This window comes from Anopheles bellator, chromosome X (genome assembly GCF_943735745.2).
Source record: "Anopheles bellator chromosome X, idAnoBellAS_SP24_06.2, whole genome shotgun sequence".
NCBI lineage: Eukaryota > Metazoa > Arthropoda > Insecta > Diptera > Culicidae > Anopheles > Anopheles bellator.
In genome coordinates, this window is record NC_071287.1 from 9,998,075 (window position 1) to 10,024,348 (window position 26,274).

The following is a 26,274-nucleotide window of genomic DNA, read 5'->3' on the forward strand; positions in this document are numbered from 1 at the left end:
GCCTCGGTGCGGTGATGCAACTCACAAAGGGCGCCGAACCCGAACCCCGTACGCGGCGTACACGGAAAGGGACCGCACCGCATGGCAACGAACACATAAAAAGAAGGTGCAAAGGAGGTGGGCCACCCCCTGAGGGGGGGATTGAACCCTCATTTCGTTGTCCAGGATGCGTTTCCGGTAGAGGGCCCCGAGATCCGAGGGGGCATCGATTTGCATCGCCAGAGTATCCTATCCCCGGCCTATATACAACACGCACGCACGCACGCACGCACGCACGCACATAATGACCGAGGGTGTTTGTGAACGAACGCACACACACACCCAGGTACTGGAGCAGAATGGGGCAGCTGGGGAAGAAGAATGGAGCAGCACACGTGAAGTGGAGCGAGAATCTTTGTGTGAGATGCGGCCAGCGGACGTCGCCTGCAGGAGCCTTATTGATTCACGGGCGGGTTGGGGGTGGGGTTTGCGGGATGATGCGACGACTCTGTGGTGGCCACCGACGCCATCTATCGCTCGGGGTTGTTGCTCCTTTGCACGGACCTGTTGGGGCTGTGATTTCGCATCGTATGACGCATCGTATAAACGCTAGTAGTATTAGTACTAGTAGTAGTAGTAGTGATGGTCGCAGTAGTACTACTAGTAGCAGATCTTCAAGATTCTATTTCGAAACGATGCTTTTTATTTTAAACTGTTTTAGAACCTATTTTCATATAACCCACCAAACCCACCGAAAAGGCACCACCGGCTGTCACGCTGACAGTCAGTTTAGTAGTAGTTCAGGGGACCTAGTAATTCGGCAATCTCTAGTAAATTTAGCTATCTATCTAGCAGCAGCTGTGGACCGGGTGAGGAACCTGACCTGACACGCAGCCCGCTCTACGACGAGGCGACTTCGAGAGTTGCGAAAAGCCCTGGAAAAAGGGCGGAAAAGATTTGCTGCCAGGTGGCCCGGGGCCCCGGGTTGCCCTAAAGCCTAACCACTCGCTAACGCTACGCTGCCGGCGAAATGTACACACACACGCACACATACACGCACTCCACACAGACTCTACTGTACAGGTCCAGGGGTGTACACTAGTAGTAGGTTTATCCTATTTTGCCACAGGTCCGTCCAATCTCAACTAATGTCCAAGCACGGGGCCCTCGTTGTTGCTGTGCTGACACCACAACTCTAGACGACTACAGCAGGCTAGGGATAGTGCCCCTAACTCGCAACCCACACAGCTGACTTAGCTCGTATATTTACACAGCACGCGCAACACCAGAACCGTTCCCGTGGCATCTAGCCGCTGGCGCGGTTCAGGGAGCGCCCGAACGCCATCAGCGGCTGGCTGTGGCTGAACCGGGCATACAGCCGCTCGGCGCTCCCGAGCGTGTTGGCCTTGGTGCCGAGGCACATCTTGTACTGGGCCTCCTCCAGGTCGGTATCACAATGTATTGGGTGGAAGACGTGCACGAGCGACGGGTCCGGCGCCCGGAACACGCTCAGCTGCTCGGCCGGTGGCGGCGGTGGCGTCGGCGGAGTCGGTGGCGTCGGTGCCGTCGGGAACGCCGCCGCCGCCGCTGGTGTCGTTGCCTCCAGCGCAGCGCTATTGCCCTGGCGATGCTGGGCGGGCGTGGAGCCGGTGCTGGACAGCGGATTCCAGCGCCCGTCAGCGATCGCCCGCAGCCGCAGGTTGCCGCGCTGGTTGAGGGCGATCACGTTCTCCAGGAACACGATGTCCTCCAGGCCCCAGCCTTGGATGGTGGTACTGAGACCCTTTAGATCCGGGCGCATCAGGTCCGCCTTGTAGATGCCCACCAGCCCGTACCCGAACTGGCGGAAGTATCCGTTTTCGTCCGTGATCGGGTACGGCGCCGAGAAGTTGCGGACCGTCCCCGGCGGCCTCAACTCACTGCCCTCGGTGGTCGGGCCCTGCGCTGGGCGAGTGTCCTCGGTCAACTCCAGGTCCGGCGCGTACTCGCTGAACACGATCGGCAGATAGATCTGGCGGCCCCGGATCACGTTCTGCCGGATGCGCACCAGCGACTGCGCGCTAAACACCATGTCCACGTCGATGAAGAACAGGATGTCGTCGTCGGTGCAGTGCGACGACTTGGTCGCCTGGTCCAGGGCTAGACCGCGCGAGAAGTTCCCGGACAGTGGGACGAAGTTGATGCGGGCCGCGGGATGCCGGGACTGCAGGCCGGTCAGTAGGGTCAGGAGCGCCGGAGACTCGGGCGCATCCACGTACAGCGCCACCAGCAGGTCCGTGCACGGGGGGTTCCAGTCCATCGGCCGGAGCGCCACCTCCTCGTAGTTGCGCAGGAACCGCCCAAAGGTCTCCGTCCGCCCGGATAGCGGCAGCACGAACACGATCCGGCTATGGTCGCACCCCCGGCTAGTGTCTAGTGCAGTGTTGCCGGCCCCACCCAGAGCGGTGAGCCGGCCGAGCCCACCGCTCAGCAGCGACTTCATGCGATGCGAGATGCGATCTAACCGGGATGACAAGGGGACTCAGGGCAAAGGTCAAACGGAAAAAGGGAGTTGTTGGAGTTGGGTACCTACCGAGCGTGATCGTGTGAAATGGCTGGTTCTGGCTGGTGGCTGGACCTGGCACACCACCGTGCGACGAAGGTTCCTGGTGCGGACTGGGCGTGGGGGTACCTGCGGTCACTTCGCGCACCTGGATCTCGGTGAACGAGCGCTGGATGTAGAGGTGGCGCCGCACCGGCACGGTCATCTTCTTGCCGCGGTACTTCTTGTACACCAGCAACAGGTCCAGTATCAGGTCCTGCCCGTACAGGCTGTTGACGCGCGTGTACCCGTACAGCAGCTCCCGGAACTCGATCATCCGGCCCCGTTGGCGCGAAAAGTTGTTGATGTGCTCCATGATCTGATACGGTGGGACGGGGAGCGTGCGTTAGATCACCTACCTCTAGGCCTTAGCTCCTATACATACCTCACGGATGACATCACTCAGGCCCTCCTTGGTCGACGACTCGATCCGACGCTTCGGATTCGGGTGCATGGCCGAGTACAGGCTCTTGGCGATAAAGTCCCACTCGAGGAGCTCGTCGAGCGTGCGGGGCCGGTGACGGTTCAGGTCTGGCGCCACACCTTGAAGTAAAATAGTCAATGTCGCTAGAAACCTCCCGACTCGCGAGTGGCCCTCCGTGGCCCTACCTACCGAGCACGTTGTGGTCCCCGAGGTAGTCGGCGCTGCTTTCGTCGCGCGGAAAGATCGGCACACCGGGCGCCAGGTTTTTGTTGATCTGCCGCGGTATCTGCAGCAGTGACGTCATCTTGGCGATGTCCCGGTGCAGCAGCAGCGACTCCTGGCGCAGCTCCTGTGCCTTCAGGCCGAGCATGTAGGCGTGCAGCCGGTACATGAACGCGGGTTGCTTCACTGGGTGTAGCGTGATTGCGCTGTGGACCTCCTTGTTTTTCAGGCTGCCCGAGAACGCTCGGTTGCCGCTCGAGTTGTGGTGCAGGATGGACTGCATCTGAGAGAGAGAGAGAGAGAGAGAGAGAGTGACCGTGAGTATGGTTTGGTAGGCGCCTCGCCGGTACCTCGTCCCAGGTCCCCGGTTCCCGTACCTCGTAGTTCCAGGTGCAGGGGATGCCGGCGAACTTCTGGACGCATCGGCCGACCTCGACGTCCTCGTGGGTGCTGTAGAGATTCTTCAGGCAGGTCGGGATGTGAGGCGCCACCCGGCGTAGCGTCTCCCGGCTCATGATTACGCCCGGGCCGCCCATGCAGAAGTTTTCGTCAAACTCGAGCGACAGCAGCCCGAAGTCTTCGCTGTTGCCCCGGCCGGCCTGGCCGATGAACTGCGGTTTCGAGCTGTCGATCGAGCGCAGGAACCGCTCCAGCCGGTCCGGGCGCACGTACACGTCGTCGTCCGCACGCACGAACCACTCGAACCGGTCGATGTAGTGCTCGTACATGTAGTGGAGCATCATGAAGCTCTTCTTCTGCGGCGGGTACCGATCGTCGACGCCCTTGAGCGCGACCAGCGGCAGGTCCGGGGCGACCGAGTCCTGCGAGCTGAAGAACGCTATCCGGCCCGGGATCTGCCGGCCCCAGGTCTCGTACACGGCGCGGGCCCGTCCCTGCAGGAAGTCCTTCGCCGTCATCACGCCGACGAAGACGAGCGTGCGCTGCGAGTTGGTCGGCAGCTCGGACGCCTGCAACCCGATGATGTCTAGTGCAGCTGCAGCGATTGCGAGACAGAGAGTGTGATCGAGAAAAGTTGGCAGTTAAAGCGGGCGGTACGCTGATACATCCGGTCCGGTTCAAGGTGACGTGCAGGGCGCGGTGGAAGAATCGTGCCGCGAGGTCTGAGAAATCTGAGCCAGCACCGAGCACCGGCGTCCAAAAGCCGACGGCGAGCCGGTGAGCAATTTTTTCATCAACATCAATTGACGACGGTGATGAGCTACTACTGTGAGCCCCCAGATAAAATGCGCCCACCAACTTCGGCCGCGTACGACGTACGAAGAAAGTGGCCTGTGGATCCGTTCCTTCACAGCAAACAGGGGCAGCAATTTTCTCATCAACCACAGACCCGATCTGACATCAATCGAGAGCCGAGCCGAGACGGCACTGGCCCCAGCGCGCCCGTGGACGATACCATCGAAAACTAGACCAGCGGGCCTGGCAAAGTGCGAAAAAACCGAATCAAAATAAATCTCACCACGCATGACGCGTAGCGGCATTAGAAGGCCCGGCTCGGCCGTTAGAGCACACAATATTTATCCTACAGCTTCCGATTGAGCCGGACCCTGGACCATGTTTAAATAATCGCCGGCCTCGGGTTCGATACCGGGCCGGGGATGGGCCTTTCGTCAGACCACCGCCGCCGACTTCACGTCGCACTGGAATACTGGATTTGCGTTTCCCAAACAGAGTTGGGTCCGGTGACAGGCGGTCGCTGAAGCTGGTTGCAGTTGCTGTGAAGAACCATCACGCTTGTTGTTGTAGACGCGATGTGGACCAGCGAACCTGTGGTCTGGTTTGGATGCGCGCGTATCTAAATGCTGGTAACCGGATAGATGCTTCCGAACAAGGCGGCCAGCAGTTTTACCCAACTCGAGCGAGCCCTGTGGCTCGCTCAAGTGGAAACCAGCCAACCAAGTGGGCTTAGTGCGGCAGCGCTGTGTGGTCGCACCGACGTCTTGGGATTGGGATCAAAACGATCGTGTCCCCGTCCCGGGCTATTCACTTTACCACGCGGGATGCGATTCCAGATGCCGCCGGGAAGCGCGGCACGCATTCGGCTGGTTCCAAGAACCGCCGGCGGTGGATAAAAATAACAGAACCCATGGAGAACCCATTACCAGTGCAGGTCCATAGTCAGGCAGTCATAGTTTAGTGATGCATTAAATGCATCTTTGATGGAGTGGCAGGCGCGTACGTTCGGTGCGCCTTGCCTCACATTCTCGGCTGCCAATTCAAACGGTGGTGAGCTTCGGCTAAGGAATGCTTCGAAGAACCGGGGGCGCTCGGGGGCCCGCGGCCAGAGTTCTTCACAGAGAGACGTTTCCGATCTGGACGAACTCGTCCTAGGCGCCCAAGAGCTTCGTCTGCCAAATGTGACAAGTATGATAAAAGGAATATTTTTGCGAGAGTAAGTGCAAACCTTTAGCCAACGCTGGAATGCCGGCAGAGCGTTCAAGCGTCAAGCATCGCTACATCTGTTGATTCTGAGAAAATGACTTCACTGCGGTGTGTGCCCCCTGGTTTCGATTGCTTCCTCTCTCACTCTCTCTCTCTTGTTTTCTCTATCGCTCTCACTTTCGGTTCGCCCTCGGTGCGGTCGCTGTGGTATACGAGCTAGGATCCCCTTTGTTTACGCTAATCAAGTTGATACGGGGAGTCTTTGGCACACCCAGTCCACGGGTCAGTTGCTGATCCATTCCGACTCAGCGACAGGGACTCTGACAGCTGTCCAGGCAGTGTCCATTGAATGCCATATGCGATAGAAATCGGGCTGTGCCCTGAACCTTGACGGAACGGTACCGCAAGGGCAAGCCAATCAAGGTCCACGCGTTCGCTAGTACATCTCGGAAGATTCCGTGAACGGATTGTCCGGATCGGGTGTATTGGCTAAAATTAGATCTAAAAATAGGCCAGCAGCACCGAGACGAGGCGAGATGATGCTGCGGGTGTTGTGTACCGCTGGATCCGGATCGGTTCTCGGAAAAAGGATCGGGTCTTTTGGGGGGGAGGGTTCGGGGTACATTGGTTCGACTTACATTTCTGCTTCATGCCGTTGATGGAGTTGCACATGCTGACGATCTCGAGCGTGCGGTAGTTGCGCAGCAGGGCGCCAACGAACAGACCGGTGATAACGCCGAAGAGACCGCAAAGGATCTTCCTCCGTTGGGACATGCTGCCGTCTGCGAGGTGGTGGCGACCCTGGCGCATCACTTCCGTCTTCCCCACACGCACACACACAGCCCGACTTCCGGACCAATTCCGAATTCTGTTCACCTTCGTCGTGGTTTTTTTGTTTTGTGGTTGGCTGCTCTAATCACTCGGCCGCACGGAGCGGAATGGAACGTTTCTTTTCGCGCTTCTTCGGCAACTCAAACAGGGGCTGCCGTGTGCAGCACACACGCCGAGCAAACTGCACTGTCCGTCCGGCCACAACGTACACGGTGCACACAGACACACACACACACACACGTACACACATGCATGGGAGGCAGCAATTGGCGATAAACACACAGCGCGATCGCAATGTTTGTTGTGGCGTTGACTTCACGACGAGCGCGACGGATGAGCTTGGAGGCGCACCGGGCCCTACCCTCGGCCGGTCAGGAGGAGCGTCTCCGGCGGCGACGGAGCCGACGGTGCCGACGGTCCCGGCGCTTCCGGCGAAGCCGGTGCCCGCCGGTGCTGGTCGGTGGTGGGCCCGTCCGCGAGCGGCAACGATCACCGCGAGCGGCAGCAGCGGCGGCGGCAGCGGCAGCGACACCGGCCGTCGGTGCTTCCATTTGCGCCCACCTGAACCGCGCACCCCACCCCTCCTACACGCCGGCGCGGAAGGGGAGCAAACGGGGCGCACTGCTGCTGCTGCTGCTTCTCGGTGACGGCGCCAGCCTCGTAGGTCGTAGGTCGCTTCGCAACGTGCCGATCAATCGGCATCAAAACAACGGCCGTCACCGCCGCCTTCGTCGTCTTCGTGGTCGAGAGATAGCAACTGCAACTCTCGCTGGTTCACACTACGCCCACTGGTGTCGCTGTCTGTCTGTGGAAGCAAATTAATTGTAAACAAATACACGTCATCAACGCTAAGGCGGCGACCTTCACCGAGAGATAGAGAAAGAGCGAGTGAGAGGCCGAAGGTTGCTGCGAACCGGCCCGGGGGGTTGGGGGGGGGAACCTCTGGTAACGCGCGGCCATTTCTTAATTAGCAAATTTGTCTCCGGGAGCGCGCTAAGGTTGATAAGAAAGGGCAAACAGAAGTGAAACCCCATTTGTAAACAAATAAAAACCACCGGTGCGTTCTTCTTTGTTTTGATTTGGGCACGCCGATGACAGATGCCACCCAGATGCCCGATTAAAGCAAAATGGGGATCGCAGCACCGATTAGTGCCAAAAGAGCTTCAGTTTTCTTATAAAACGTTCATCGCAATTCACAGCCATGCTTACGAACGAACAAACTCTGATCGCACGTTCATCCAACGCACAACGACTGGTGACGACATGCAAACAAGTCAACAAACTCATCGGCATGGGCCGCTGCGAACGAGCCGAAACCGAACGAAACCACGTCAAAGCCGATCGGAAGTGAAGGTAATGCTGATTGTTTCTTTTTTTTTAGATATTCGTGAAACTCAGACGCTTCATTTTGAGGGAGAAAATTCGACGACCTGTTTTGCACCGAGGGAACACACCAGGCTCCATCGATCGAACGAATTCTCGACCAAAAATGGCACGTATGTGATCGAACAGGCACGCGGTACGCTCCCCAAATATGGCTCCCCGAGTGACTGTTTTTCTGTTTCCAAATCCCAAATTAACGCTTCGTTGGGCCCGTTTCAAGAGCATTGCGAAGACATAAAATGCGTGAACTGAGGGCAACTCCCGAGTACTGCTATAAACAGTGACTCGATAACTGGTTTGTGCATTGTTTCAGAAGGGGCCTATTTCGAATGCGATAACATAAATGTAGCTGATAAATCAGGCATTTTCTTTAACAACACGGATTCCCGTTGCTTGTTTGACACCGTAACCGGGCAGCGGGTTAGTAAGCGGCGACACCTCAAGAAGCTGCCCCAGCCCGATTGATAGCTTCGGCTCACCCCAAAAAGTTTTCGCTAACCGCGAAACGTTTGCCCGATTGATGCCCGCGGTTCTCCCGGGTGTTCCGGCTAGTTGACGGTCCGACGGGCCGAAAGTTGGCCTTCACAGGAACACTGTACAATCGGGCCGGCCGGCCCGATAAGCCCGACCCCCTCGAGTGCGGACTCGGTATTTCTCCTCGTCGGCGGCAAACTCATATCTTCCACGGAGGTTTCTGCGGTGTGTGGAACTACAAACGTTCAACATTGATACGCGGTGCCGCTTATCGGGCGGACGTGTGCGCGCGCGCGCCTGAAGACTTATCGATTTGGTCACCAGCTCCCGATAGCAGATAGCCATGAGTGGTGTAAAACCCCGTTAGCGATTTTGAGCTGGCGATTAGGAAACCGAGCGACATTGACAAGCAGCATTACCGGACCAGAATTTCCAGGGAAAGCCGACCCAACCCAAGATATTGCCAACCGCCCAGATTACGGCAGCGCTACCGATACCGAAGGCCCCGGCGAAGGTTTACGCCGGCCGGCAACGAACGATCAACGTGCGGCACAGGATATCTGCTGTAGAGATTAATTTCCGTATCCGGGGCCTCTGTGCAGCTACAGCCAAGAACCGGACAGAACCGAACGCCTGCTGGTTGCTGTGTCACTATCCGGAGAGGGCTCCAGTCACCCTGCTCGGAAGCCAGCTGTGTTTTTGTGTCTAGACCTAGACCGCGAGGCCCGAGAGACGGCCGAGCGCAAAAAGGTGCCGTCTTTAATTACGGGCCGACTTAACCGGAGCCTCACACAGTCATTGCACACGCCTGCAATACCTGTATTGGCCCAGGTCCGTGTGCGTTCGCGCGCGCGCGCGCACGCGTGTTTGTATTACCGAAATAATTATCTGACCTTCAGCCGCCAAGAATAGTTACTCGGCCGACAGGCGCAATGTACTGGCGAGAGGTACGGTATACGCGGTGTACTGGAATGCCGATCATTACGCTTGAAAGTTCTGCCCAACCAATTATTCCTACCAAGTCGTAGGAGGGCCGCGGACGTGGCAATAATTCGTTCGATTAGCTCGAGCGCAAAACGGCACGGCCCGCTGCTCTTTAATTTCGCTACATGGCGCTGTTGGCGTGCGCATCAGGTTCAGGTCAGGTGGCATGAATCCATGGATCCTGGATGAAGCCAATGGTCGCGTGTGACACGCCAGTTATCTGGTCGTATCCCGCTTGGACTTGAACCTAAACCGACCCATGCCTAGCCCAGGACTATCTGACTACCTGCTGGATCTTAGGGGCCGTAGGACCACGTAAGTTTGGGCAACTCGTACCATGCTTATTGGCATGTGTGGTGCTTGTGTGTCCGTGTCCGTTGCGTCCGTTGCGTACCCCAAACCAAGTTGTGGAATGGCTCCTCAAATATCGCCCCCTCGCCACCAATACGAGCCCGGACAAACGGTTACAGCTAGGTAAGCACATCCGACGACTCGTATTGCACGGCTCCCGCCCAGACGTTGAACTCCGACGTTCCGGCTACCAACCTCGACCTACCTTCCCGATTCCGGAACCTGAGATACCTCCAGGCGGCCACTTTCTGACAAGTGGGCACTTTTGGGTGCCCCCCCCCTGCCTTCTCTGCTTCACCCTGGGGGTCTCCTGCTAGAGAATCCTCCCGTAGGATCCAGGCATTTTGGGCGAATTTTGCAGATCTTCGCTTGCTGCGTTGTCGCTGTCATTGTTGTTGTTGCTGTTACTGTCTATTTTTACTGCCGAAAGTACGCAATACCCCCCTAATCTCCTCCCCCCTCACCCACCACCACTTCGTGGGACCCCACCGTCAGTCGGCCAAAGGTGGCCGCAATTTGAGCGAAGAGCAGGAAGGCAATTGAAAAATATTAAGAACGCGGGAAGAAACGGGGACTAGAAGAACGGCACACCACGGCACCCTCCTCTGTGTGTGTGTCTGCACGTTGGTGTGTGCGACGATATTTTGTGCCGGTGCCGTGTGTTTGGCTTCCGTAAGGCTTCCCAAGACCTCTCTCGGCCGAAGAAAAAATCCTCTCGGTGGCGTGGAAAATGCAGCGCGAGTGCGCGAGTGCGTGGAAAGTGAGAAAAAGAGAGCGCGAGAGAGAGAGAGAGAAGGAGTGGAAGTAACGAAAGACCGGGTGACAGAAACGCACTTCACGTGGCCGTGGCCGTGGACGGAGCAGCGCGCACACCTTGCCGCGGGTGCACACACATAGAGCCACCGAAGGAGCGAAAGAGCAAGAATATGGAAGAGTACTTACGCGCGTGATTTTTGGGGCCCCGCTCCCTCCACCGACGGATTGATTGCGCGAGGTCGTCTTGCGTTTGGCCCGAGGTTGACGAGTTGGCGTTGAGTTTGACGAGGTTGAGTGAGTGAGTGAGCGAGACAGAGCGTCCGGAGCTTTCGGTGGCGGTGACGACGGAAGCTGTGACCGTGAAAACGCCGCGCACACACGCTAAGGGCCCAGCGCACTGCCGAGGTGAACCATGGGGAAGGGGTCGCGCACCGCGTCGTATTGAGCGCCACTAATCACTTACTAATAACCGCACCCACACACAGGCACACTCGTTTCGCGCTTGTCACCAGGCAGGCCGATCGCCGCGTAGCGCGAGTGGTCGCATCGCGCACTCTCGCGCGCGTATGACCGTCGGGTGGCGTGTTTCGCGTCGGAATGGCTCACGCGAGACACGGACACGGCCACGACGGCGGCGGCGGCCGTCGCTCCGATCGGCCTGCCGACCCACACCAGCGCAGCGCCGACCGACCAGACCAGACCGGGACCGGGACCGAGACGGAGACCAGCATGCTGGTGGTTACGTTACGGCATTTCGCATTCCCACACACACGAGCGCGAGCCCCAGCTGTATGTGTGCGCCGGCGACGGCGCGGCGCGGCGCATCGACTCAGCGTCAGACGCACGTTTTTCTTCTTGCGCTCACGCAGCACGCAACCCCCGAACCGGTTATGACAGCCGGCGCGCCGGTCGAGACGCGCCACGAGAGCGATGCGCGATGCTGCTGCTTTCCATACCAACACACTTGCACGTGCGGGCTTAACGGGGTCTCTCTCTCTCTCTCTCTCTCTCGCTCTCTCTCTCTCTCTCTCTCTCTGCGTGCGCTACCCCACGTGCAGCCCATACGTTGAGCACATGTGATTTTTCTTTCGGGTCCTCGTCGCTTTTTTCGGGGATGCATCCGTAGCGCGCGGTTTCGAAGGTTCTCGCATTCCTCCGCTTTCTTCTGGCAGCGTCTTAGCACTCGCTCTCTCTCTCGCGCTCTCTGAGACGCTTATCTCGCCTCTCTTTCGGAAGCGGACCTTGCGCCTGCTGCTGGACACCACCACCGCCACCTCTCTCTTTCTCCTTCTCTCTCTCTCTCTCTCTCTCTCCCCCTCTTTCTTAGGGAGGTAGGTGAATGGACCACCAGTTCGGTTGCCAAGCAAGTGGTCAAGTCGAGCTAACAAGTTGCTTCCGGTTGCTCCGCAGAGGTCGGCTTTGAGACAATTAGCAAGATGTGCGGTCGTGAATGTCTGCCGACGTCGGCCACTTAATTGTGCACGTCGGGCAGCCCGCGGCGTTGAGGAACTCGGTTCCGTTCTGGAATTGTACAGACTTTGAGCTGCAGTAGCCGAACGTCTTCGTTTTTCTTTTTTATTCTAAGTGCTAGGTTACCCCAATTTTTTATAATTTTAATTTTGAGGAACTGGAACTTTGGTACCCCAAAGCCCCAAATGTCCCCAACTGATAGGCTTGGCCCACGAGATCAGGATTTGGGTCAGGGAGGTCTCTCAATCATTCCTATTGTGCAAGAATTCGTAGCCACAGGGTTTACAACTTTTGCCCGGACTGGACTGACGTTGCTGGTGATAAAACGAAACAGATTTCCAGCAGCAGATCTTCGGCCGACCCCGCCCGCCGCCGCCCGCCGCCGTCCGCGGTGTCCGCGAGATGCGCGCCTGTTGCCTGAGGCCTGATTTAATGGCTGCTGTCCACGCAGCTGTCTGGTTGCCGGCCAAGAATCTCGCAGCGCAGCAGAAGATGCGAAGGCCCCCTGCGCGGTAAGTGCGTTGATAAATTAACAAGCCATTTGATCACAATACAAATCCATTAATCCTTCGCCTCCCGCCACGGGAGGATTGTTTTGGCACACACCACACCACGGTTCCGTCAAACCTGATTACTGCTGCCTCTGGACCCGGGGACCATGGCCTGTGACATTAAAGATAAATCAATAACAAAAAAATGACACCCCCTGCTGACCTGAGGCACAACAGCAGCAGCAGCAGCAGCAGGAGCAACAGCGACGACAACAAAAAAGCGGGGCATTTTTCGTCCAAACGACACCAACACACCCCCGGTGGTGCGACACACCCTGTAGCCAGCGAGCCCGGCGAACAAAAAAATTAGATACAGCAAACCCAAAAAAAAAAATGAAAATAAAAACGATATCTTAATTACATCATCAGGATCATCCTTGCGAATGCTGGTGAAGGATATAAAACGATGCTTTTTTTTTGGGTCGGTTGTGTGTTTGGGTTTTGTGGGACCACCAGCGTGGGGTCCATGTAAGCCAATCACTTGAATCGCATCGCACTCTCTCTCAAATGCACTCTAATCAAACGCAGCAGCAGCACCAACAAGCAGGCAGCCCAGGACTCCGGCTCACCGCAGGCTCACCCCGGTCGGCCCCGGGTACAACTCCGGCCAAATGTAGGAACCGTAGGCTGGGACAACTGTTGGGAGCATCAAAACAGGAACAAAAACCGAAAAAAAATAAAACCCACAAACAAAAAAAAACACCATAAAACCCACGGCAAAGGCTTACGGCGGACCAACAGGAAAAAAGCAAAAAGGAAAAAAGGGTCGTTAGGAAACCCGGAAGAGCCACCGGAGGAGAGTGAGCCGACACCCTGCACCGTGAAAGGTTAGCGCGTTGATAATGTGTCTAATGATCCTAATATTTGGCGCTCCTGTCGCGCACCCTATCATATTGCCTTCCCGCTGCGCTGGGCTCGAGGGGTTGTCCGGTGGCCGATACACAGAGCGAGAGCACGTGCACGTGTGAAGGGTGCAGGGCAGTGTAACCCGCGCGGCCAGGTGTTCCAAGTGCCTCACCGAACCGTTTGGCGGGTTTGTTTTTGGTGTTTGGGCTCTTGCAGGGCAACCTCAACCTCTTCATGGGCCGTAACCGAGTGACCATGAATACACTCCACACGCCAACAGTTCCCGGAAGTTTTTGTTGATTGATCATACGTGCCAAGTACGACGATGGTCCGCGACACTTCACGCACGCTACCAACGCTATAGGGTTCTGTATAAAGTGTTTGAATTTTAAACTACCCAATTCTTGACCTTTCAAACGTCAAACGTTCGTTCTGGAAAGTCTACGACACTTGGGACGAAATAGGACGCGCGTACACTGACGGATAGCAGCGAAGTATCAAACACTCTGGAATTACGGGAAATATAATCCATTATTTTCTCGGTAGATGACTTTAGTGATCGATATCTCGTGAAGTATCGATCGTGCAGTTTCAAGTTTGCACTCGTTGCCAAGGTGAGACTTCACGCTTCAAATATTATTTTTACTGTTTTTTTGTTTGTTGCGTTCGTTTGTGAGGGTGTTGAGGGTGTACAGGCTTTTAACAGTGGATGTTATAAGGTCAGAAAATCTTAGAGTTGTCGAAGCAATAGGAATTACAGTACCCATGCAATCATCGCCCATCATCATGCTTCAATCAAAAACATTACAGCATTTGCTGAAGAGGTGGGCACGCTTACAAGGCGGACAAATAACTACATCATATGTGTTGTTTTTTAATGCAAGAAACCGTTTTTGGAACTGCGCTAATTTGCAACGCAACAGGATATGAACTCTGTTTGATAATTTGCAATGAGGATCTTTTCAACACACCACACAAACTCATCCGGTTGTTACCAATAGCGCACCATCAATCTTAGATATTGTTGTATCGAACAACATGCACGAAATTAACGATAAAATCAGAGCTCACGTGAGACCACACACCAGTATTATTGGAAATCCGCAACTCAAAACCAACCTTTAACCCTAACCATTAAGTATGTTTACAACACCAAAGCGGCTAGTAAGCCGCTTCGGCGAGTTCCTTCAAAAACATGATTAATGAGGGCATAGACCATTCCACCACAAATTTGAACGTCATAAATAGCAATGAACAAATAGATGAAATGATCTCCTCGTTAACATAAAACATTACGACTGCTCATAACTTGGACGTGCCTAAAGAGATTCCAGGAAGGTTAAACATTCGGGTAGGTATCCCCGAAGGAACAAAACACCCCATTAGATTCAGAATGCGTACAGGAAAAAGTGGCAAAGAAATAGAACGAACTTTACTTACAAAAGTTTCAATCAATTCCTAAGTATAGCCATAAAAAAACAACTAGATATAATTAGAAATGAAGCATGGTCCAAAAATCTAGAACAAATCAATAGTGAATCGCAGAATAAAGAGAAGCTCGGCTGGAAATTAGTAAAAACAATGAAAGCTGGCACACGATTTTCACTCGCAGTAGAGCACCACAGGCGAGATTAAGCAAATTTTGAGGAATCTAAAAACCAAACAATCAACCGGGTTGGACGAAATTAACAACAACTCGCCTAAAGCATCTCCCAAACAAAGTCATAATTCGTTTGAACCAAATATGCAATGCTTGCCTTAAAATCGGCTACTTTCCGGATAACTGGAAAATTGCCAAAATAATGCCTATTAGGAAAACAGGTAAAGATCCTTCAGTAACCTAGCGACCCATCAGCCTTCTCAGTAACATGGGAAATATTTTTGAAAATATTATGTATAAGCAAAAACGGAAAAAGTAATCGACGTTTTTCACGATTGATGCCTTTAGTGATCGATGTCTCGTGAAGTATCGATCGTATAGTTTCAAGTTTTGGGCTTCTTTAATGATGATACTTTACAGCTAAAAATACTGTCACTATTTTTTATTTGTTTCATTCGTTTGTGAGTTACAGGGTGGTAACAATGGAATAAAGAGACAATTCGCTTTATTTTACAGTTTTTCTTTGAAAATTGCAAAAATTCAAGCTAGGCCACTGAAATTTTGCATGGTGTTTATGGTACCGATACTCTAACAGCTAGGCAAATTTTGGTGTCGTCGACTCGTTTCGGTTATTTTTAATGTTTAAGATGCACCTAGCCAGACCGGTCTATCGAAAATGATGATTGAGTGATTGAAAATAATTATCAAAAGAGTGAATTGATCTGAAACGGCCAGAATCGACCCAAAGAAAAGGTGTTTTGTTCCATCAGGACAACGAAATGTTACGCACGTCTCTAGTGACTGACCAAAAAGCTTTAGTGACTGACCAGCAACTTGGCTGAGAAGTTTTAATGCATCCACCGTATAGTACGGACCTTACACCAAGCGATTCACAGCTTTTTCGGGCATTACAAAATTTCCTTGATGATGAAAAATGGAGATCAAGAAAAGACTGTGAAAAAAGGAATTGCTCGAGTGTTTCGCCAGTAAAGATCAAGAATTCTACAAGGGAAGTATTATGAACCTACAACCTACAAATTTTCCAACAAAACGACGTATATTTAACGCAAATCGGACAATTGAAAGCATCTTAAATAAAGTTTTGAATTGCACGCAAAATTAATGGATTACTTTTTAGCCAGCTTTATATAAAAATTAGAGGAAACTCTGTTTCAGAACAGAGCGTTCGGATCGGAGTCGGAGTCAGGTCGGCATCCGCCACGACACAAAACAAGTACCAGGCACTCCAGTAGCTCTGGTTAAGGGCCTCCGTTCATCATGCTCTGGGCTGTGTAATCTAATTTTTATGAAGACCACACAGCTTTACTGATGGCTTGTAGTGTCCAGAACCAATGCCAGCTCGCGACACGTCTACCCCTGTCGGTAATCAAACCCTACCTAGTGATGCAATCCTAATAATTGATCCGCGTCCGATTGACCAGACAGCTTCAACCGAGATTCTTGAAGCAGGCGGCCGATAGTGCAAGGCGAGTTTAACGCGACCGAGACGCGTGCTGATGTCGATTTTGGTTGTTTTGTGTTTTCTACGAAAACAGCTTCCTCGTCTGCCTCGAGGCGACAGCTGGAGATAGAGTTGCTGCTGCAACACGCGGCACAGCTTCCCATGACCCAAGTCCTGACAGACTCCTGCGATGACAGCTCAGCGCCGATGGGTTGTTGACTTAAGTCCCAAACTGAGAGGAAGCAAAAAAAAGCCACCGACGACGGCGGCAGAAACATCGAAATCAAAATACCCCGGACGTGGCGGTGGTCGAGCAATCCCTTCCCCTCGGGCGGGTGTATGATCCAACGCAAAGATAGCCTTTGTTTATGCTCAGCCCGCTCTCGCTCGCTCCCATGCGCTCTTGCGCTTCGAAGTCGTATTTGGAAGGCAACACACACTCTGGGCCCAAGGAAGCGAAGACCTGGTTTGCGTGGAGCTCCCAAGAGTGGGACTCCACCAGGGTGCAGCAAGGGTGGTGCAGGCTGGCAGGGGCATCAATGCTATGCATCGCTGGGCACGCCACCGTGTCCGCCTGGACTCTCAAGTGAACGCTTGATTTACTGGCAAATTAGCTCCCGGGGTAGTCGCCGCCGCCGAAGATGAGCCAGATGTTCTCGCTGAGACGTAGAAGCGCAGCGTGGGGAATATGAATGATCTCCGTCCCGCGAAAGGCGCCCCGCTAATAAATCGGCCGGAAAACCTCGGTCTCGGTGCGCCACCGTCAAATCAAGTACGGGTTTCAATTGACGGCACTCAACCGCGACCAAGACCGCTCAACCGAGCGCGATTCCTTGAATAGTAATTGGTGCATATACATATAAACGCTCCCATCTCCCTTGGGTGGCCTGGCTGGCCCTCCTGCATATTTTCCCGTGCTTCTCCCAGGCTCCCAGCCTCCGTGCCTCTGCTGCCGCTCTGTCTCGATCCTGCCCCGCTATATAATCATATTACCATCGCTGCCACCGTTAGACGGCAGTGCGGGATTTGAATCTTGCGAGACACCTTTGGGGACATTCGCGCACACAGCACACGGCGTAACCGGTGGCTTCCTCATCCCGCACGCATACGGCACACCGGGCATGGCATCTCGCGCATCCCGAGGCGCATCGTAAAGTGCGAGCATAAAACATTTTTTAGTAGTTCCACCCATCATAAAAGGGTGCCAATGACTGCCGATGCAGCCGCCAACGCCGCAACGCCCGTCGACTCTGGCGCACCTCGGAGACTTCCACACTATCGCGTTGAGTTGTTCAATAAGTTTTGCGCCTCAGAGGGCTACTAAAACAAATTCATTTCATTATGGGGGTAGCACTCTTCGTACGGGAAGTTGCATTTCGATGCAGGGATTGAAGTTTTATTTTTGGAATGTTTTAAAGAACAGGAAATTTATGAACAGACGCAGGAAGTTCAGTACAGTACGGGTGTTGGGGACTGTTCGCCTTCAATTAGTGCAGTAGAAAGGTGGGTAGCTGAATTCAAAACGTGGTCGCACAAGCCTTGAAGACGATCGTTTCTTCAAGGACGTCTAAAATCACAACAACAACACCTAACATCGTAGCAAAAAATGAAGGATGCCGTATTGGAAAATCGTATTAAAAAACCGACTCATCGCCGACTGGGTGACACTTGGATCTATCACCATAATCCTGAATCATAACAACAAGACAAGCGAGAGGTGTGAACCTGGTTCAACGGCTTCGAATCGAGTTCGTGTCCAGAAATTCCAGGCCAAGAAGGTGTCTCTGCATTAGATTGTTTGGTAGCGAAAGCAATTTTGATTGTTTGGATTACTTGGAAACTGGTAAAACAATCAATTCTGAATATTCTGATAAGGTGAAGGAGAAAATTCGTGCAAAAAGGCGAAGAGTTCGAATTGTTGCAGCATCCATCGTATCCATCCAGCTTTAGCTCCTAGTGACTTCCATCTGTTTCCAGACCTAAAAGACAATCATGCGTGGAAATCGTTTTTCATCAATTGATGAGGTTATGAAATCTTTGGAATCGTATTAGTGTCAGCCCTTCCAGATTCTTGCTTACAGGGATGGAATTTATAAATAAGAATCTTGTCGGAGCAAGTGCAACTGAGATCTGCCGGAAGTTTTCCGAATCCTCTGAACGATTAAAGTGTATTCCAAACCATAAAATTGTGAGTTTTCTTATCGAACCGCAAAACATATTGAACAACCTGGCAGGTGACGGAGGCCCCGCTTTTTATGTTGCAGCGCTTCTCCCGGCAGCGCTTATTAGAGTTGAATAAATTCGAAGATCATCACTAGAGGCGCGCCGGAGGCCGAGGTCTTTGTCCATTTTGGGCGCGGTTTTCGCGCCGACGGGAGACCGACAGCCGATGCACGGTCGCCAGGTCGCCGGACACCTCACTCACAGCTTCGAACCTTTGAAACTAATTTCTCGACCGAGATTGCCACGCGGTGCACAGGTCCCGGTCCAGGTCCATATGTGGCGCCGCAATTTCATTGCCTCACGCGCGCGTTTATGTGGTTCGGTCCGAATTTTATGGAAACGTCACATTTGCACGCAAACGACCCCTTGCACAGTTATTATGACCACCGCAGCTGATTTTTGTCGCGCGCCACATTTATTATCATCAACTCTGGCTGGGACAGTGGGATCCCGGACACCCGGAAGCACCGGGAGCACCGGTCGTAAAGTAACCGGGCCGCGCTGTTGCGCTCCAGACGGGCCACACCAGACCAGACCGAAGCGAGAGGTGCCGTGTACGCATTATCAACAGTGATCGAATTGGAATTTCCGGCCCATTTTCAATACACGCTTCCACACACACGAGCGGAAGCCGTTTTACGACCTCGACATTCCGTGCCCCGAAAAGTAATCATACGCCAACGCCGGTATTAACGGTCGGGCGGGCAGGGCAAGCGGGCGAGGTATAAAACATGGCACAAGAGGGCCCACAGCCCGTGCCGTTCCGGCGCCATCGAAAAAGACAAAATTCTGAAATTGATAGATTGAACTCGGGGCGCGCGCGAAATAATGTCTTATTTAGAGAGCATACACACAACGGGGGCGGGCGGGCGGTCGGGCTGGGTGAAAATGTAGACGAATGTGGCCATAAAACCTTCCTCGATGCCCCCCCCTCCCCACACGGTCCCCGTAACGCCACCGCAGAGCCATGGACAGAGTAATTTGTGTGCGCTGTCGAACGGAGAGCGATGGAGAGCCGCTCATCACCTTCGACATCGACAATTGTGTGGGCAAGCAAGTTGGTGATTTAAAGCGCATGCCACACCACCAATCGTGCGTAGTGGGTAGCTCCAACCGGGGCCCACCCCCGCCACCCTCCCCGCAAAATAACCAAGACAAGGAGTGGAGCTTGACACGCAAACCGAGCGCTCTGTCAACACGTCTCGGGGGCCCCGGTGTCCTGGCTCTGGCGGGTCCCTTTTTGGACGGCAGATCGGGCAAGCTGTTCGTGGCCGTGACCGGAAGCAGTGTCGGGCCCAAAAATGTAATCAAAATAATGTGTGAAGAAAAATAAATACTTTACCAATGGCTACCACGCCTTGGCCACGCCACCCCACCACCACGTTAAATGTTATTGCACACTCACACACGGTGGTGTTATCGGTGGCGGTGAGGAACGGGATGCCGCCGCCGCCGCCGGCGGCTATTGATGTATCGCCCGCCCGTCCGCCCGCCGCCCGTCCGCCACCGTTCGGATTTTGATTACGGTAACGGTCATAAACGGTCGTAAAAGATGCATTTATTTAATCCATAATGATTTGGCGCCCGGGCTTCCACATTAAGACGTCCACACCCCGCACCTCCCCTCCCCCCCTTCGTCACCCACACCTCACGGCCGGGCCCGTGGCAGCTCAGACGCCTGTTTCCGGCTCTAATCCGTGAATTACGAGCTTTGCAGCGTACGCGGGGCCCCGGAAACAATCGCTCGGGAGCGTTCTCTATCGTGATGGTCGTCAAACTGTGCGCCCGAACATGATCGGGACAGGACGTCCAATTGTTGCGCCCAGCGCCTGCCTGGCCAGTAGTGCCCTTGATGGCACACCTGCGCCCCGGTTCGAATCCACAGGTTTCTCTCTCTGCTGCTGCTGCTCCGGCCCTGGGTGGGTTGGGTGTGGTGATGCGGGGGCCTTGAGTTGAGTGACAGAGTGTGTGTGTGTGTGGTGAGGTTTCTCAACATTAAAGAAAATCGACAGTGGTCCATGTCCGAGATCATACGCCGCGCGCGCGCTCTGATTGTGTTGTCTCTGCGCTGCAACTGGAGCTGCCGCGCGGCACGTGTCAATTTCCGCGGGGAAGCTGCTGGCTGACGTACACCCTCAACGCCCCCCTCAACGCCCCCCCCTCTCGCCCCATTGCGGGGGGTGGTGTGCATTGTACGATTGTTCCTCCGCGAGTTCCCTGAGCCTCGCCCAGGTGAGTGTTGAGTCCTCAGGCTATTCGACGGGGCGCCCAAAAGGAGTCAGGCGGGCTGTGGTGGGTGGGTGGACACGTGTATCCGTTTCATGCCTCGCCACTACTCCGGGCCCGGGTCCCTCCGCCCCATCAAATAGCTCCGCCGACTGGCGGGACTCTGAAGGATGCAAAGAAACACAATGCCTTGGCGCAGAAGAGAGGGCTGCTGCGCTGCGGAACGCTCTACCAACAAACATCGACGACCGACCTCCCCTGCCTCCTGCCTGTCTGTATCTCCACCACCACCTAGCGTGACCGTGCGGTCCCCAGCAGTCGCGGCAAGCTTGCTTTAACCATCACCACCAATCAATGAGTAAACTGTTTAGATGAAAGTTCCAACGACTTCTGAAGCACTGCCAACGCCAACGTCCCCGGGGGTGGGTGGCCCGGGGGGTGTGTTCCATTGTCACCTACCATACCCCCCTCCCCCCCATCTACCATAGGCCTGATTTTTTCGGGATTTTCCAACGGCAGGATGATTTTCCAACGGAAGGAACAAAGGCCTCGCGCAAAAAAAGAAATCGTCACGACGTCAGACCGCAACCACGCGGGTGCGGGAGTCGTGCGTTTTCTTTTTAATTACATCCCGATCCTCTACCCCCCAGCCACCAACCTCTAGCCAAGGCAAGTGTGCCGCCCTGCGGGTCCGTAATTCGATGCAAATGAACGCACACAACCAACCCGGGGGGGGCGAAAGGGAATAGGGAATCAGAGCGAGCCGAGCGAAAAGGAAGCGTGTTGGGAGGATGGATGGCGGATCCTTACAATGGCGGATCCCTGGCGGCCCGACGCATTTCCGTTCCGCGTACTGTCGCCGTGGCCAAGAAGCCACTGGTTCACTTTGAAGTTTTCTGGTTGGCGCGGTTTGGTTTGGCTGGGAACGCGTTCCACGACCGCGTTTAATGTCCAAAGGACCCAGCCATCGGCACTTTCGCTCCGATACGATTCATTAACCATTAACCATTCATTAACCGATTCACAGGACACGTGGGCCATGTGTGATGTGTCCGAAGCGCTTCCGGTAATTGGGACCTTCTCGATACCATCAATCAATTTTGGAACAAATTCTACTCTAGAGTTGAGCGATTCGAGAGTTTCCTTTCGGTACGATATCTCCGCAAGCTCAACAAGAACATCTCCAGCGCTCCAACTCATTTGCTCAACTATGCAACACAAAACATCAACACGCTTCCCTGACCTCGAACGTCTTGACGGGACGATCCAGGGAATACTCCATTGACAGATCGGCGATTAAGGGGAGAGTTGACGAACGTCGTCGGAGATACGGATATATTCACGAACAATTACTATCAAACGCGGAACGCGGAACGCAAAAGGAAAAACATAAATCCCCGAATCGCAAAATACCACCCCGCTCCCGCCACCATCCTACGCGCGAAAGGATCTCCCAATCCATTAGCGCACGAAAATCATTAAACTGGAGTAAGGCTGAGTGCAAACAGTGCGCAAGCCGCAGCATAATCCGCGGCCCGAAGGATTCGCTCGCAAATCTGTGTTATTGGTACTTTGATCCTTGACTGGGACCGCGGGGAGGGGTACTCCTGGAGGAAGGAAGGCAGAAATGGAGAACGAAACCCGGGCAGAAAATAGTAGAACGACTCCGGCTTGCCCTGCCCTGTCTGTCACTCTCTGGCGGCGGCGGTGGCGGCGGCGGCGGCGGCGAAATGGGAAGTTCATTGTTTATGCTCCACGCTTTGATGCTTTTACGAGAATGATGCAGACCACCCCCCTCCTATACACCCCTACTACCACCCCACCATCCAGTTCCGGAGTAAATATTTTCCATTTTGCCCCCGTTTCCGGATTCCGGGGATTCCACTGTTTTTTTTTTTCGCGCTGCCGTTTGCTTCTTCGGTCGGTTCGGTTTCGGATGGATCAAAAAGATGAAGGCCATAGAAGAGGCAGAAAAAATGCACAATTTGCTACCCAATCGACGGGTAGCAAGACGATGAGCAATTTTCCAAAAGCGGCCCCGGCCTCCCGGGGCACAGCGGTTCCGTTGCGATTCCAGGTCCGACGGTCTCTTGGCAGGAGTTATTGTTGCCAGCCCGACCGAGCCGGAAGGAAGGACTCCCTCGGGATGCGGGGCTTGCACACATTTGCGCCCGACTCAAGCACACACCCCTCAATCAATTATCGCACACACGCCAGCTAGGGCCACGGAGAGACAGAGCCCAGGCGAACCACTTCAACACGACGACGGGGCCGGGCGTAAATTACAAACCAAACATCGATTATCGGCCACACGTCCCTGGGACCGGACCCCGGGCCGGGCGGAAGCTGACCATTAAGGCCCAAATTTGTCACGTTTTCGCGCCCTGTGAGGGTCTGCTTCGCCTTGCTGCGTCCGCTACCTGTCCCGACGAGAGGGCAATCTCCGTGAGAACGGCAAACTGACCGTTTGCGGCTCCTGCGGAGTGCCCTGTGTGGGAAGCGCGGTCCTGGACGTGAGTCGAAGAAAGGGCCTTTCACGCAGGACCGGACCGGAGACCGAATGTCCAGCCCGAGCGCTCGCGGCTCCAGAGTCCTCTGTTTTCGGTAGTCGGGGTTCCGCATTTACCTGGTTACCTTACCTCCTGATTACCTGATCAACAAGTCAACTGGACCTCACCAATAAAGGTCTTTATAAACTTGGTGCGAATGTATTGACGCGAAAACGAAGCATACTAGTGTGTCCAATAAGTTCGTATGGTCGGTAATAAAGTGGGCTGCTACGAGCCTAATTTTAGTAATATTGGATCACTCTTCATATGAAAGTATGTGAAGTTTCATTTCAATCGGTCACTCAATTATTGTTTTACAAGCCATTTGATATCTACGTGTCAAGACAATCAATCAATCGAGATAATCAAGTATCGATTGAATTGAATTTTTATTTTTGAAACGTTTAAAAACAAAGGGAAATTATGGACGAATGTTGAAAGCGTATAATTACTCTTCGCCTTCAATTAGGGGGTTAGAAAGGGGGTTTCTGAGTTTAAACGTGCTCGTACTAGCCTTCAAGACGACCCCTGTTAGAAACGTAAAAAAACATGCACAACACCTGATATCGTAGAAAAAATACCGGATATCGTATTGGAAAATCATTAATTCATTAAAAGAGATTTAGTACAAGGCCTAGCCATCTCATTGCACAGTATAACCAATATTTTGACTAAAGTTTAGGTTCCTGAAAGCTATTTGTAAAATGAATGCCGCATTTGCTAAAAATGGAACAATGCACCCTGTCACTAGAGCATGTTGAAAATGGCAAAAATCCATTCGAATCGTTGGAGTATCCATCGTATTCACCAGATTTGGCCCCTAGCGACTCCCATCTGTTTTCCGAGCTAAATAAATCATGCGTGAAAAGCGTTTTTCATCAAATGATGACGTCATATAACAGTAGCTGAAACGTATTTTGAAGCCCTTCCAGTTTCTCACTTCACGGATGGAATTTAAAAATTGGAGTCTCCTTGGACTGTATTGATGTGTATTGAAATTTGCATAACCAATGAGGATGTTTCGTTCCATTTTATCATGAATATATTGTTGACGGGCTCAACGCTTTAGATAGATCGCGTCGATCGAGATGAAAAAGATACACAGTTTGTTCGATAAATATCGAATTTTGTTTTTAATCAATATAAATGTAGCCATAACCAAAAGTTAGCAACAGTGGTATGAAAGGCATGTTCTTCCTCTTTCAATTACACCCAATTTCAAGCAAATCAGATATGGGGTTGAAAAGTTATGCTCGTTTAGGTGTCAGGAGGTTTACTAGGCGCGTTCCAAAAAAGTAAACATGGAACCAGCAGTCAACATTCAATTTTGTACTAAACTTAATAAAACCTCGTACTTGGAGACCTTTAATTTGTCCTAACAAGTTTACGGTGATGAGTGTATGGGTGACGTGAATCGTGCAGACATCGGAAGACGATAACGAGGACTGGGCATCCACAAGACCGAGCCGATGCTCAGAACTTGGACTCCTGTGTAATATGATTCGAAAAACACGGTCAAAACCGCCGAAAAGGAACCGCCAACTCTACGCATTCGCCTGATCTATCACCGTGTGACTATTTCCCCTTACGCCCAAACTGTTGGCCATGAAAGGATTATTTGTTTTTGAACAAAAAGGTCGTCAAGGGCTAGCAAGCTTCTGAAGACATTCTGTGGATCCTTCTACCGAAAGTGATTTCCAGAAGTGAGCCGGTTGCATGGTCGCTTAATCGGTGTTGTATGCAGATAAAGCAGAAGCAGAAGTAGCGCCCGAGTAGGAAATGGCTAATTTAAGATTTTAGAACGGATTATCCGTCATTTTCATTCGGAACATCGTCAGAACCTTCGCAGAATAACAATTACGCGGCCGCGTCCGTGCGCCCTTTTTTCTACGCCAGGCGTTGCTGACAAAGCAAGCGGACCCAACCCGCATCGCAACGCAACGCAAATCCTTTGCGATGGAATAAAAAAAAACTGGGAAGCCAAATATGCTCCATAATTGATGTCGTGGCGTGGTCCGCTGAGTAATTATTCGCCCTCCGCGCGACCGACCGACCCTTGCGCCTGGTCTTTTTTTTCCAGCTTTTTTCTTCACTCTCTAAGAAGAAGAAATAATTAATCATATTATTGTGTACTTTAGGACACGTCCGCTGGGTGCGCTGGCCAAGTGGCCAAAGGGCCAAAGTGCCAATGGAAGCCGCAACACGGATGTGTTGAGCCCCCGAAAATTAGCAGAACGTGGGAGCAAAAAAAAAAGGGCCAGACACGAGACACGAGTCGACGGCTTACGGAGCGGGGGCCCACTTGGCAGACTCAATTTTCTTGTCTTGCTGCCCGTCGGGCTCCTTTGTCCGCGTGGGGCGGCGGGGCCTTGCGTTAATCACACTGATAAATCATTGAAAGGATGGCGCGCGCGCATGTGAAAGGTTTCCAATTTCACACCCCTTTTAAATGTTGGATTAAAAAGGGGACCGGGACAAGAACAAGAAACTGTAGAAAAAAACGAAACGCCTGGACCGCCTGCTCTGTTCTTATTTTTTGTGGTCCTCGGCCCTCGCTTGGGACAGTTTGCCTTTTTTCGTCCTTACGAGCTTGCCCCATGGGAGGTTCTTTGGCGCACGTTTGATGTAGCCGCCAGCCAATCGTTTGCAATCGGCCATCCCGGTTGATCCCGGTTGATTATATTTGTCACCCTCAAGTAGCGGTAAGACTAGTAAGACTTGACCAGCCTACACTTGACTAGAGGTGCGTCCCAATCGGGATTGACGCTATTCGCTAAATGAACAGAATTATGCTAGTGAACAATGGAATATCCGCTGACGAGATTCCACCACAATTCTCGAAATGTTAAACGCTGCGAACCAACAGCCAACAACTTGTTCACGACCTTGTGAAGTGTGTAACTTAAGCCACGGTATGGTATCGCTGCCATTCAACCGCTTCAAAGTTTTCGATAAAACCTGT

At 53.2% G+C, this 26,274-nt stretch overlaps 1 protein-coding gene across 1 annotated transcript; it reads right to left on the reverse strand.

Moving 5' to 3' along the window:
• Nucleotides 1–697: 697 nt before the first annotated feature.
• On the reverse strand, nucleotides 698–6,471 carry LOC131213920 (chondroitin sulfate synthase 1). The gene is made up of 6 exons (XM_058208149.1): nucleotides 6,245–6,471; nucleotides 3,584–4,200; nucleotides 3,174–3,489; nucleotides 2,946–3,103; nucleotides 2,651–2,879; nucleotides 698–2,478 (listed from the first exon to the last, which is right to left on the reverse strand). Exons 1-6 carry the CDS (start codon nucleotides 6,414–6,416, stop codon nucleotides 1,286–1,288), a joined length of 2,685 nt encoding a protein of 894 aa, XP_058064132.1. The 5' UTR covers nucleotides 6,417–6,471; the 3' UTR covers nucleotides 698–1,285.
• Nucleotides 6,472–26,274: the final 19,803 nt, after the last annotated feature.